We start from the raw sequence: 13,515 nt of genomic DNA, 5'->3' as shown, positions 1-13,515 counted from the left end.
AAAGCGAGGATGCTTTTCAAAAACAATTTCATCAATATTTTTTATTTTTAAAAACAGATCCATATTATAGAGCCTGTAAACAGCACCGATCTCTTTGGTACAAAGTTTATCAAGGCACTCGGCAGGTAGCTTGTTTAGCATCTTGGAGAACATAAAATTCTTCTGTGGATTCAGTCGTTTCAGTGTTTTCATATGATCCAGACTAACTCCATGATGATGGTTCTTCTTTTCAGCCTGGTTCTGGACCCTGTTTTTAACTTTGGGATGTGGTGGCTTAGGATTTCCGTTTGGACTGGTTTCAGACTGGTATTAGGGAATTTGTTTTGCCTTGGTTTCAGACTGGTTTTCAAATGGTTTGGGGCTTGGCTTTGGACTTGGACTTGCACCACATGTCTTTTCAGATTTGGTTTTTGACTTGGTTTTGGGCCAGTTTGGTACCTGGTTTTGGACTACTTCTGACACTTGGTTTTGGACTGGTTCAGGAGTTAGTTTCGAACTGGTTTTGAACTGGTTTTGACATGGTATGGTACTTGGTTTTAGATTTGGATTTGGACTTGCTTACAAAGTCTTTTCAGACTTGGGTTTGAACTGGTTTTGGACCCCATTCTGGACTTAGTTTTTTATTTTGTTTTAGACTTGGTTGTAGACTAGCTTGAGACTGACCTTTTGACAGATTTCAGATTTGATTTATGACTGGGTTTGAGACCAGTTAGGCACTTGGTTTTGGACTAATTCTGGACTTGATTTTGGACTGGTCTGGCACCTAGTTTCAGACTGGTTGTAGAGTCAGTTTTGGACTGATTTTAAATGGTTTTGAAATGGTATGGGACCAAATCTTAGACTTCGATTTGTACTTGCTTCCAAACTCTTTTCAGGCTAGGTTTTTGACTTGGTTTTAGACCAGTTTTGGTACCTGGGTTTGGACCAGTTCTGGACTTTGTTTTGGACTGGTCTGGCACTTGGTTTCAGACTGGTTTTGGACTGTTTTTTGAACTTGTTTTGAAATGGTTTGAGACTTGGTTTTAGACTTGGATTTGGACTTACTTGATTTTCCCTCGGGATTAATAAAATATCCATCCATCCATCCATCCATCCATCCATCCATCCATCCATCCATCCATCCATCCATCCATCCATCCATCCATCCATCCATCCATCCATCCATCCATCCATCCATCCATCCATCCATCCATCCATCCGCTTTGTAAGTCTTTTCAGACCTGGGTTTCAACTGGTTTTTGATGTGGTTTTAGACCAGTTTGGTACTTGATCTTGGACTGGCCCTGAACTTTTTTTTTTTTTTTCCTATTCAGTTTTTGACTGCCCTCTGGAGTAGATTTTGGACTGGTTTTTGGTTTTGGAATACTTTTACTTTGGGCTTCATTTTGGACTTGTTCTGGACCTGGTTTTGGTCTGTTTTCAGACTTAGTTTTAGAATGGTTTTATGTGAGTTCTGGAGTTGATTTTATACCTGTTTGGGCTGGGTTTTGGAATTGATTTCAGACTCTTTCCCAACTTTGTTTTGGACTGGTGTTGCTCTAGTTTTGGAATGGTTTCTGACCTGGTCCAGGACTTGATTTTATGCTGACTGTAGAGGATCTTGGAGACTCACCACAGTCTTTCTATGGATTCAGTCTTTCTCAGTATCTCTTTGTGTGATCCAAACGGTCTCCATGATGCTGAGATCAGAACTCTGGAGTTCAGGTCATCTGCTGCAGGAATCCTTGTTCTTGTTTCCAAGGATTTTGCCAAAATACTCTAAAAACCTTCCCACAGTATTTTATAGTTCTGTATGTTCTGTATGTGCTGGTAAGAAAACACCAAATATGTGGACACTTTCATATTATATTTATCTGTAATAACTGAACATGTCATTGCAGCAGTGTTGGCATTAATCTGCAGCTGTAACAGCCTCCATTCCGCTGGTTTCAGTCTCTGCAGCAGATGTTGAACCTGTATTCCAGTTCATCCCGAAGATGTCGAGTTCAGAGCAAGATTTTGCAATCTAAAACCACTTTGTTTGCGTTTTGTACAAGTAGCACCACTTCTTTTTAGATTTTTATAACATTACACATTAAATATCAATATATTTTACCAATCTGCTCGCACAATATTATTCAAAATAATAAAAATTCTCCTACTTGGTCACACTATCTACTGATTCTGCCCTCATTCTATCAATCAAACAAAAGTTGCTCTATTTCCTAGTGAATCTCCTGTAGTTCGACCATCTTGACTGCCATAAAAATCTATCAATCATGTAACGTACTCTGGGGCAGTCCGGCCCAAACACTTCAAGGCCTCGTCATGTTCAAGTCTTAATGAATCTGTGATTAATCAAGCCAGATGATGTGGTATAAACGTGGGCTGCTGGTATTTCCCTTCTTGGTTTGGTCTAGTTTAACATGATTCAGTTGGTATCAGGTGGTCGTCATGCAGAGATGAGCAGCTCCATTAAAGCTGCCACTGAGTGCATCCTGTAGAAAACTCCCAGCGGCTGACCCAGATTCACCAGAACGAACCAGGGGCTGAAGCCGAAGAACTGCTTCCCCAAACCGTTCTCGAACTGTGGATGAACTCCGAACGCAGGAATCACCCAGAGCTGAGGGCCGAGGTAACATCCAGGTGATTTAAACAGGCAGGAAATGATTATTCTTAATTCATTCTTTCATAAACACAACTTTACCATGATGTTAGAGAGGATGAGGAAAGCGCAGATCTCCTGCGTGGCTCTTTTGATCCAGGCTTTTTTCCCATCATGCTCCTGGGCACCAGGTGGCGCTGATGTGTTTCCCTCCAGCAGAGAAATATCCGTCGTCTTCTCCTCTTGAACAGCCTTTTTCTTGGACTGTAGGACAGTTTTTAATGTAAACAAACCCTACCACGGTGCACTGAAGAATTTAGAATTGTATAAACAATATAATAAACATTATAATAACTTGTAAAATCACAGAAAAAACTATTATACTACATGTAAAATGGGAAAAAGAGGCCAAAACTGTTAATAATGTCCACATTAAATATGTATGTATATGTATTTAAATCAGTAAAATATGTTATTGTTTTAAAGATTTGGGCTGTTATTTGAAGTAAAAAATTCTGAATATTAAGAATGGAAAATTGGCAAATAATTTTGTGAACTGTTGTTTAAAGATTTTCTGTGTTTTGGTACAGTATGTCAACTATAAAATTGCAGTATTTTTTACTGCTTACTGTATTGCAATGTATTTAAATCAATCAAAAATAGTTATTATTTTAGACATATAGTCATTATTTAATCATTATTTTACAAATATTTTAGGTTATTTGTAGGGAAAAAATGTGCCTATTAAGAAAAGAAATATGCTAAATATTTTTTTAAAACATATTTTACTTGTTTCGTTAAATTACAAATAATATCTAGTAAAATTCCTCAAAAAAGTATTAATTTATATGCTGACTGTAAAAAACCCAAAAATTAAAAAACCCCAGATCAACTCAAACTGTAAATAATGTATAAAATTAAAAAACTCTGTATTTTTACAAATTTTTATAAGTTATTTGATAATATTTGGACGTAAAATTACCCCTTTTTTACTGTATTTCAATCAGCTCAAACAGTAATAGTATAGAATTATTCTACAGATATTTGCCTAAATATGAAAGAAAATGTCTGTATATTAATGATTTAACAATAATAATTCATTTTTCATCACTCACATATATTACAGATTGGCTTAATTTCATTAAATTGCAGAATACATCTGGTAAAATTAAACAAAGTATTTATTTACGATAAGTTAAGATAAAAATTTTATTAGGCCCAAAGGAAATATAAGTACCTGTTGACATTAAAAAAGAATACATGAACACATTTTTAAAATCTCTATTTTTATAAATAGTAAATTTTTTTTTTTTTTTTTTTTTTTTTACAATGCGTGACTATAAAATTGCACAGTTTTTCTGTATTTGAATCAGCTAAAAATCTTGTTATTTTACAGATATTTGCCATTTCTTGGACTGTTTTTACTGTTTTTGTACTTTGCAGTACAGTGCAGTTTTAATATATTTTTTCTGGCTTCCTTGCGGTCAGATTTTCATAGTTTTTGTTAGATTTTTATATACAGTGTACCTTAAAGATGCCGCTCCACTGCTTCTCCTTCTTCTTGGTGACCAGGCTTGGGTGCCGGTGGAGGCCCTCGATGATGAAGATGTTCTGGAGGATGAGCTCCAGCAGGCTGAGGATGGAGTAGGACAGGTCCAGGTCCCCCAGAGGCCCATGGGTGCCCACAGCGATGGCCGCAACCAGGGAGAAGTAGGACAGGGCGAGCTGGCCGAGAGCCGCCGCCACCAGCAGCATCACGTCCAGGCTTCTGGTCGGGTTGTGGCTTCCTTCGTGGGCTCTTCTCTCCAGCCGGTGGACCAGGACCCCGGCCAGCGAGCAGAGCGACATGATGGGCATGATGGCCAGATGGTAGCCGTAGAAGACGAGGAAGGCAGTGAGGCGACGCTCCGTATCACTCACCCAGATCTGGTAGAGGACGAAGATGACGACTCCTGCGACCAGGACCAGGCCGCCAAACACCAGGCCGAATATGATCCTACCCTTGAAGAGGACTCGGAGGCTGAACTTCTCGTCAGCGTGGTGGTGGTCTGGACTCGTCCTGCGACCAACGTTCTTCCAGACCACGTAGATCATGCAGCTGGCCATCAGGTAGAACTCGATGTTGAAGGGATAAAGGATCTCGAAGCCTTTCCGGAAGGCGACGCAGGCGGCACTGGCACTGCACTGACACGACGAGTTTCCTGCAGGAATGTTAGTTAGAAATCCGAACAGTAGTGATCTCCAGTTTTAAACACTGAGCGCTTATCTATAATGGAGCAACATCTGGGAGGCACCTTAAATTCATCCTGCAGCAGGAGAACAAACCAAACATAAAGATGGAGGATGATTTCTGCCTAGTTTTGGACTGGTTTCTACATGTTTTTGTACTTAGTTTTGTCCTGGATTGTACTTGTTTTAACAAGGGTTTGTACTTGGTTTCAAACTGGTTTAGAACTTGGTTTTAGACATGGTTTTGGTTTAGTTTTGTAATTGGTTTTTGACTGGTTTGTACTTAGTTTTGTATTTGATTTCCAACGTCCAACTTCTCCTGTGGTTTTGGATGAGTTTTGGACTGCTTTTGGACGTAGGTAATGGGACTGAGTAGCTTTTGGACTGGATTTGGAGCTTGATTTGACAATTTTGCAGTTGGTTTTTCACTGTTCTGTACTTGGTTTTGGACTGGTTCTTGCATATTTTTGGACTAATTTTAAACTTAGTTTTAGGCTTGATTTTGGATGGCTTTCGGACTTATATTCTGACTTAATTTTGGACTGGATTGGATTCTGTTTTGGATTGCTTTTGCAGTTGGTTGTGGACTGGTGTGTATTTGGTTTTGGACCAGCTTTAGTTTGGACTTGGCTTTGGACTGGTTAGTTCTAGGTTTTCCACTGGTTTTGGGCTGGATTTGACATAGTTTTCGACTAGTTTTGCATTTGGTTTTGAACTGGTTTCAGACTGGACTTTGGATGAATTTTGGACCTTTTTGTCTGGTTGCATGCCCTGACAGTGTCTTTGTTGCAGCGGGGGACTTCAATCATGCTGACCTACAGACTGTTTTTCGTCAGTTCCTCCGTAATGTCAGCTGTGCAACCAGAGGAAACAAGAACCTCGATCAGGTGTATACTAATGTAGCAAATGCATACAGAGCCCAGGTGTACTCTCACCTGGGTCTGTCAGATCCTGTGTCTCTCCTGCTACACCCCTGGTATACACCTAAAATCAGAACCAGCAGGCCCATAGTCAGGACTATCAGGTCATGGATAGGGGATGCCATCACTGTGCTTCAGGACTGCTTCCACACCACAGACTGGGTTGTGTTCAGGGCCCAGGGAACACCAACACACTGGTTGCTGGAGGCATTCAGTATGACAGTTCTGGACTACATCACACTGGTTTTTGTTCATTCTAGTTCGGTATTATACAATCTGGATGAACAAACTCCATAACAAACTACACAACCTTGGTCTCAATCCCTCTTTATGTAATTGGATTTTTTTAACAAATTGCTCACAGTGTGTTAAGGTAGGGAGGCATACATCATCCTCCTTAATCATTGAGACCAGGGTCCCCCAGGGATGTGTGCTTAGTCCACTACTATACACAATTTTCACACATGACTGCTCCCCCTGTTTTCCATTCAATCACATAGTCAAATTTGCAGACAATACAACAGTGCTCAGCCTCATTACTGACAGCAATGGGACTGCACACAGAGAGGAAGTTGAACAGCTGGCAGCATGGTCCAATAACATAACTTGGTTCTCTTAGACTTCCACAGATCTGAACAGCTCAGCCACCCCCCACTCTTCATTGGTAACAAGGAGGTGCAGAGGGTCTTAAACTTCACATTCCTGGGTATGACTCTTACAGAGGACTTGTCTTGGGGGAAACCCACCACCCTGACCATTAAGAAGGCATAGCAATGTCTCTTCTTCCTCAAGAAGCTTAAATGGGCCAAAGAGAATAAAGCTGAACTTTTACCACTGTGCTGTGGAAAGTGTGCTGACATACGGACTACTAGTGTGAGTTTTCCAGCTGCACCAAGGCTGATCAGCAGGCTCTTCAACGAGTGGGAAAATCTGTGGGGAAAATCTGCGGGGAAAGGCCTCCCATTGCTATCCACAGTCCAGAACATCCTCCAGGACCTGTCACACCCAGCACACAATCTGTTCCACCAATGGAACGTCCAATGGAGTTTTTCTTCAGTGATGGCATGGGCATATTCCAAGATGACGATGCCAGGATTCATTGGGCTCGCATTGAGAATGAGTGGATCAGGGAGCATGAGACATCATTTTCATCTGTGGATTGGCCTCTACACAGTCCAGACCTCAGCCCCACTGAGAATCTTTGGGATGTTCTGGAGAAAACTTTTGGCAGCATCAGTATAAGATCTTGGCAAAAAATGTATGTATCTCTGAACAGAAATAAATGCTGTGACATTGCAGAAGCTTAATGAAATGATGCCACAGTGAATGTGTGTCGTTCTTAGAGCTAAAGGCGGTCCAATGAAATAATAGAGTGTTTGACTTTTTTTTTGGATGGGCAGTGTATGTTTACTGGTAATTAGCTACTGTTGTGTGAGTAGGGCGTCTGCTAGACCTTTCTTTGTGTCTGCTGCTACTGTTGAGGGCAGGATGTGTGCTGTGCATACTTATACTTGCCACTTGGAAGGGATTCACGCTGTGCACTTAAGGGTGAGACTTTTGCACTGCTTGCACTTGATATCTGTGATGTGATGTCAACTGTCAGATGCTCTAATGACGTCCCCCTGGTATTTATAGCAATGGCAATAAACTGAATTTGAATTGAAATTGGATTGTAACTTCGTTTAAGGCTAGATTTTAGACTGGATTTGAGTTGGTATTGGACTTGTTTTGCAATTGGTTTTCTACTGGTTTGAGTTTTGACTTGTTTTGGACCTAGTTTTAGATTTGGTATTGGACTGCTTTCAGACTTGGCTTTGGACTTTGTTTTTGTTTTGGATTGGTTGTGAACTTGGTTTTGAACTCACTTTGGTTTCACATTTAATTTGGAACTGGTTTTGAACTGGTCTCAAACTTCTTTCAGACTTGAACACCGCCACGCAGGCCTCTTAAAGAGAATGTAGACAATTTAGCTCTTTCAAATTACACAAACTGAGTTGACGATTAATGTAATAGTTGTCAACTTATCATTTTACTGAAAAATTGTAATTTCAGCTCATGTTACAGAAACTACCTGCTAAATCAAAGCTGTCATCATCATCAAGGGAGTTTGTGTTGCTGAACATGAGATTGTCTTGTTTTTCTAACTCGATCTCCTCATGGATGGAGTCCTCCGTCACAGCGTTCAACCACAGCAGCAGGTCGGCTGACAGGATCACCATCAACCCCGACCTGCACTTAGAACAGCATGAAAATATGACAAATAACTTAAAATGGCATGCGAATATAAACACGCGTCAAAGAATACAAAAGTAATTTACACCAGAACCTGACTCACTTGTATAAAAAATATTTTAAACACAGACACAGTCTGTTTATTATACAAAGTAGCGCACCTGGTGACGATTTTGTGCTTGTGAATGCAGTCTTTGGAGTGAGCCCAGAGCAAATATGTCTGCAAAAGAAGAAAAGCACAGTTATCTAACAAGAACACACCTGAAAATGATAAAACTAAGGACAAATCTAAGAATTTAAATTTGAATGTTTTTTCTTTTCAAATAATACACCTCATAATTAATTACATGAGAGCTGCATTCATTCTCAACCTGAATATATTGACATATATACAGGTTGAAAGTTGTTTTCTTGCTCCTATGATGGTAAATAACATTTAAATTGCTTGTAATGTGCACATGACTGCAATAACAATAAACGACAGTTCACTTATAGCACTTGTAAGCTTCTAATTTCCTTTATCTGTAGCTTATAAGTTGCTAATAATTCTGAGAGCTATATTTGTTTGGCACAGTCTAGTTTGGACGACGAGCTGATTGTTTCACATATAAACAAACTGTAGATGCTGGTGTCCACAAACCACGGAGCTGTGCACAAAATTTCTTAATAAATAATACCAAGAAATGTTTTTGTACTTTGATTGTTGATGGTATTTCAAAAATCCTACATCATACTCAAGAAAGAAGCAGCAACAAGTGCTGTTGAAAGCTAAGTAGCCTAGCCTAGCAGAGTAGCAGTAGCCTCTGAAATTTACCTGCTTTGTTGGGACTAACCACCTTTAAATTAGGTATTTAAATGCATGTATTAAAAGACTGACTTTTTAAGGTGGCTAATTAGTTTAGAAGCAAGAATACTTAATATAAAAAATAAATATTTGTACAGTTACAAGGCTTATAAAAGGGACTATCAGCAACAGTTTTTTACTGTTGTTTCAGTGGTCTTGCAGCCGGGCTAGCATGTTTGGTTAAAACTGACTTATAATCATCCATCCATTATCTATACACCGCTTAATCCTCACTAGGGTCGCGGGGGGGGGGCTGGAGCCTATCCCAGCTGACTCGGGCGAAGGCAGGGGACACCCTAGACAGGTCACCAGTCTGTCACAGGGCTACATATATAGACAAACAAACACTCTCACATTCACACCTACGGGCAATTTAGAGTAATCAATTAACCTCAGCATATTTTTGGACTGTGGGAGGAAGCCGGAGTACCCGGAGAAAACCCACGCATGCACAGGGAGAACATGCAAACTCCATGCAGAAAGATCCCGGGAAAGCCGGGACGCGAACCAGGGACCTTCTTGCTGCAAGGCGAAAGTGCTAACCACTACGCCACTGTGCAGCCCCTGACTTATAATCAGACTTCTTCAAATCTTATCTTGTCATAAAAACTACAAATAACTACAAAATGTGAAATACTGAGGAGAAATGGTATGGAAATTTTACAAAACCTAGAAAATAAAGGTGAAAGTTACTCTAAGTGCAACCTACTGGCCTTGGCTAACCACTAGCGCTGTTAGCCTTAGCTAACAGCGCTAGTGTAGTGTAGTGTAGTGTATTAGCAAATGTTTAGCAAATGTTTCTCTTTTCCTGAAATGTGTAAACTCAATTTTGAACACATTAGGAATCGTTTTTGTTCTCCCACATACGCTAAAAAAAGAAAAGTATAATCACAAATCTATCCGAGAAAAAGTAACAACTAGCATCCTAAAAGCTAAGTAGCCTAGCTTAGCAGAGTAGCACTAGAGTCTTTTTCTGCGGCTTTTGATTGTAAAGAAATTTACGTGATTTGTTGTAGTTAGATACTTTTAAATTAGGTGTTTAAATGCACCCATATGAAGATTAATTCATTACAGTAGCTAATTAGTTTACAGTTTTACAGTTGAAGCTCCATCTGAGGAGCTAACCACAACTATTTTGAACTGGCAGCTGAGCTAGCTACATATTTGGTAAACAGACTGTAGATGCTGGTGTCACACCACCGGGCTCTGCAGAAAGGGGCAAGTATCTTAATAAACATTACCAAGAAATGTTTTTGTACTTTGATTGTTGATAGTATTTCATTTTATGGAGTAAGAATTGGAGCCAAGTAACAAGTTACTGTTTCTAAAAGCTGTCATTGCCATCGTTTCAGTTGTCTTTTGAAGCAGTAGTAGAGCTAACTACGTATTTGGCTAAAACTGACTAATAAATCTGACTTTTTCACATCTTATCTTGTCATAAAAACTACAAATCACTACAGAATGTTAAATTTAGGAGGGAAATGACATGAAAATATGACAGCAGCTGGTAGAGTGAATGAAAGCAGATTTTATTGTTTTATTAAATGCTGCTGTGGTTACTAAAACCATTATTACATTATGGACAGTGTTTATAGTCAGCAACACAGGCAGCAGATTTGATCTGATTATTATGGTATTTATTTGCGTATTGTTTTACGGGACTTTATGGGCGGAAATTTTCTCTTCACCAGGACTATTAAAGGCTTGATCATCCAGTAATAAATAAAAGCAGCAAGGGCACAATATGTTGAAAAGCTGTCTAAAACACTAGCATTGAAACTGTGAAAACAGCAACAAATATATTCAAAATATTTATATTTTAGCAGATTTAAAATACAGTAAAAGAGTAATGTTATGGTCATATGTTGCAGAAGAAAAAAATGATATTTGCAAAAAATACATATTTATGAAACGGACATTATTTATAGTTGTTTTCTGTTTGTTTTTTGGTAATAAATGCGTTTTCTAGATATCTGTAATTTCACAAAATCTGAAACCTGAAAATCTGTAAAATTGCGCTTATTTTTTTTTCAAACCTTAATTTCCAGAATGTCTCTTTTAAATAGCTGCAGATATGTGTAAAATAGTAACATTTTTGCTGATTTAAATACAGTAAAAATGCTTAAATTTTCCAGTCAAATGTTGCAAAGGAATGAAAAGCCACGTGTAAATATACAGATTTTTGATTTGGACATCATTTACAGTTTTGGCCTGTTTTTCCTTTAGAGCAGAGTATTTTTTTCTGTGATTTTTCTATTATGTGTAATTCAACAAATCAAGAAGTGTGTAAAGTAACAGTAAATTGTTAAACAGGTGAAACAGTAGGTTGATGTTACTACAGCACAGGTCTCACTTTTTATAATAACATGGAGCCATTATGAGGTTTAAATCCTAGGACTGGTGAGTGCAGGGTGTTTTTTTATGTTATTTTATGTGAAGCTCTCTGAATTTCCTTATTGTTGATAAGTCCTGAACAAATAAACCTTTCATGCTGTGACTGGAGGGAAGTTTGCCAGATTTTAAACGTCCTTCTTTACCTGCAGAGCGAGAAACGGCACCTCTATGAACGGAGAGATGAGAGTAGCAGCAGGTTTACACTCCCTGACGCTCATCAGATAACCGATTCTGCAGACGTACAGCAGCAGGCTGAAGGCAGCAAACAGAACCAGAACCACTGAAACCAGCAGAACCGGACACCGTTAGAAAACCCAAACAGACTCTGTTTCTACGAGCATGCTGAGCAGCTTACCGATGACAGTGGTGCCCCCTGCGTGGTGATCCTGGTGGGGGCAGATGCCGGGCTGCTTCCGGGCCCACAGCAGGTACCAGAGCATCCAGACCAAACTGGACCCCATCAGAACCAGCAGGAACACCTCCGGCTCCTCATGCTTCAGGCCCTCCGGGTTGAAGGCTTCTCCTGCCACCAGAGCGGCTCCCAGCAGCACCAGGTTCAGACCCAGCAGACCGGAGATCAGACGCCTCCCGCTGGGGGCCCAGAGGAGCACCGGGTCCACATCTGGGTCCTGGTTCTGAGGGTCCGAGTCCAGCTCTGAGATTCCAGCATCCATCTTCACCTGCTTTCTGTTTACTTCCTCCTTGTGTGTCTTTCCATTCAGTCAGGTTTCTTCCTGTGAAGGAATTCCTCCCAATAATCGTTGGATATCTTCCCACGCTGTGGGTGTGGCCTCAGTGACGCACCTTTCTCAGGTAAAACTTCATGTTTACTTTTCACATTGACCTCCTTTCACGCTCTGCCTCCTGAGCAAAGTTTACTTCAAAAAGGCCACAGAAGAGTCTTTGTCTTTCTGCAGACAACAGAGTTTTAGTCTCATCATTTTGCTTTGAAGCAGCTGAAAAGATTCAGTATCGGTTTGTAAGCAGAGAATCCACCAGGAACTGATTCCTAAATATATCTGCAGTCTTATCTCCTCACCGCTTCAAGTAGCAGCAAATGGTTCACTCAGAGCTGATAATCTTTAGTTTCACTCTAGTAGAACTCCAAAGTCTGCTAGTTGGCCCCCTCTACAGTCAGAAATAAGACGTGGAGAGTCACAAAACTGAGGACAAAAGTCCAGATGCTGATCTTCTGAAGAAAAAAATATGAATTGAAATAATGAAAAAAACACCTCTATTGATTAGAAATACATGAAATAACGATTAACTGAGTAAAAAATATGATAAAAAGTCCAAAATATCAAATAAAGTCCAGATTTTGAGTTGAAAAGTCAAAATTGTGATTCACTCAGACAAATTTTAACAACAAATTATCACAATTATGACTGCTGAGTCATAAAACAAAAGCAAAAAGTTAAAAAAAATGATAAAAATAAAAAATATTAGCCTAAAAAGCCCAGATTTTGACATTCTAAGGAAAAAACGTGATTTGAAAAGTTAAAATTCTGAGTTATGATACAAGATCATTAAAGAGTCACTATTATGATTCTGTGGAGGGAAATCGTATTAGATTGTACAGATGTTTGTAATGATTTTTTTTATCAGTTGTATTGATTATATTCTGATTATATTAGACTGTACATGTGTTATATTGCATTTTTTCAGTCAGTTACATTGATTACATTAGATTATACATGTGTTTTTAATACATTTTCTATCAATTTTATTGATTATAATAGACTATACAGATGTTTCAAATAAATTTTTTCTATTTGTTGTATTGATTACATTAGATTGTACAGGTGTTTCTAAAGAAGTCACTGTCTCTTTAAAAATGGGCGTATACTCTCGTCACCAGGTCCCACCCCTCCCTGACAACCAGCACGCCTCGTGTCCGTCTCCTAGCAACCGTCCGTCCCTCCGCGCCGCTGCAGGCCGCCCCGGACCCGCCGAGTCCCGGACCGACCGTCTATTCCCGGTCAGAACCGCCCGGTGCTTCCATGGAACCGAGCTCCGAGTGAGCCGAGGCGCCGCCATGAACGACCGGTACCACCGGGCGGCCCGGGACGGGTACCTGGACGTGCTGAAGGAGGCCGCCCGGAAGGACCTGAACGCCCCGGACGAGGACGGGATGACGCCGACCTTATGGGCCGCTTACCACGGAAACCTGGAAGCGCTGCGGCTCATCGTGAGCAGAGGGTGAGTCCGGTACCGGGACCGGAGCCGGTTACTGTAGAACCAACAGAAGAGTTTTTAATCAGCAGCTGTAGGTTTTAATAACTTAAAATTTCAACAATAACTAACAGAGAAGC

At 40.0% G+C, this 13,515-nt stretch overlaps 2 protein-coding genes across 3 annotated transcripts in view; one reads left to right on the top strand and one right to left on the bottom strand.

Moving 5' to 3' along the window:
- Positions 1 to 21: 21 nt before the first annotated feature.
- Positions 22 to 12,131, bottom strand: LOC111571786 (proton channel OTOP3-like). The gene is made up of 7 exons (XM_023275127.3): positions 11,559 to 12,131; positions 11,347 to 11,483; positions 8,127 to 8,185; positions 7,805 to 7,962; positions 4,112 to 4,785; positions 2,687 to 2,848; positions 22 to 2,602 (listed from the first exon to the last, which is right to left on the bottom strand). The coding sequence occupies exons 1-7, from the start codon at positions 11,875 to 11,877 to the stop codon at positions 2,432 to 2,434; spliced, it is 1,680 nt and encodes a 559-aa protein (XP_023130895.1). The 5' UTR covers positions 11,878 to 12,131; the 3' UTR covers positions 22 to 2,431.
- ush1gb (Usher syndrome 1Gb (autosomal recessive)) overlaps positions 11,820 to 13,515 on the top strand; it is a 17,476-nt gene continuing 15,780 nt past the window's right edge. The window contains exons 1-2 of one of the 2 annotated variants that reach the window (XM_035950372.2): positions 11,820 to 12,016; positions 13,062 to 13,402. In XM_035950372.2, the coding sequence (XP_035806265.1) occupies positions 13,239 to 13,402 (164 nt within the window). In that variant the 5' untranslated portion in view covers positions 11,820 to 12,016; positions 13,062 to 13,238. Of the gene's footprint in view, positions 12,017 to 13,061; positions 13,403 to 13,515 lie in introns of those variants that run through there. The other variant, XM_055004330.1, reaches the window with a different exon arrangement.

The sequence above is a fragment of the Amphiprion ocellaris genome, chromosome 18, assembly GCF_022539595.1.
Source record: "Amphiprion ocellaris isolate individual 3 ecotype Okinawa chromosome 18, ASM2253959v1, whole genome shotgun sequence".
In the NCBI taxonomy this organism is placed as follows: domain Eukaryota; kingdom Metazoa; phylum Chordata; class Actinopteri; family Pomacentridae; genus Amphiprion; species Amphiprion ocellaris.
The sequence above is the reverse complement of the archived record's forward strand: the minus strand, read 5'-3'. Positions and strand labels throughout refer to the sequence as shown.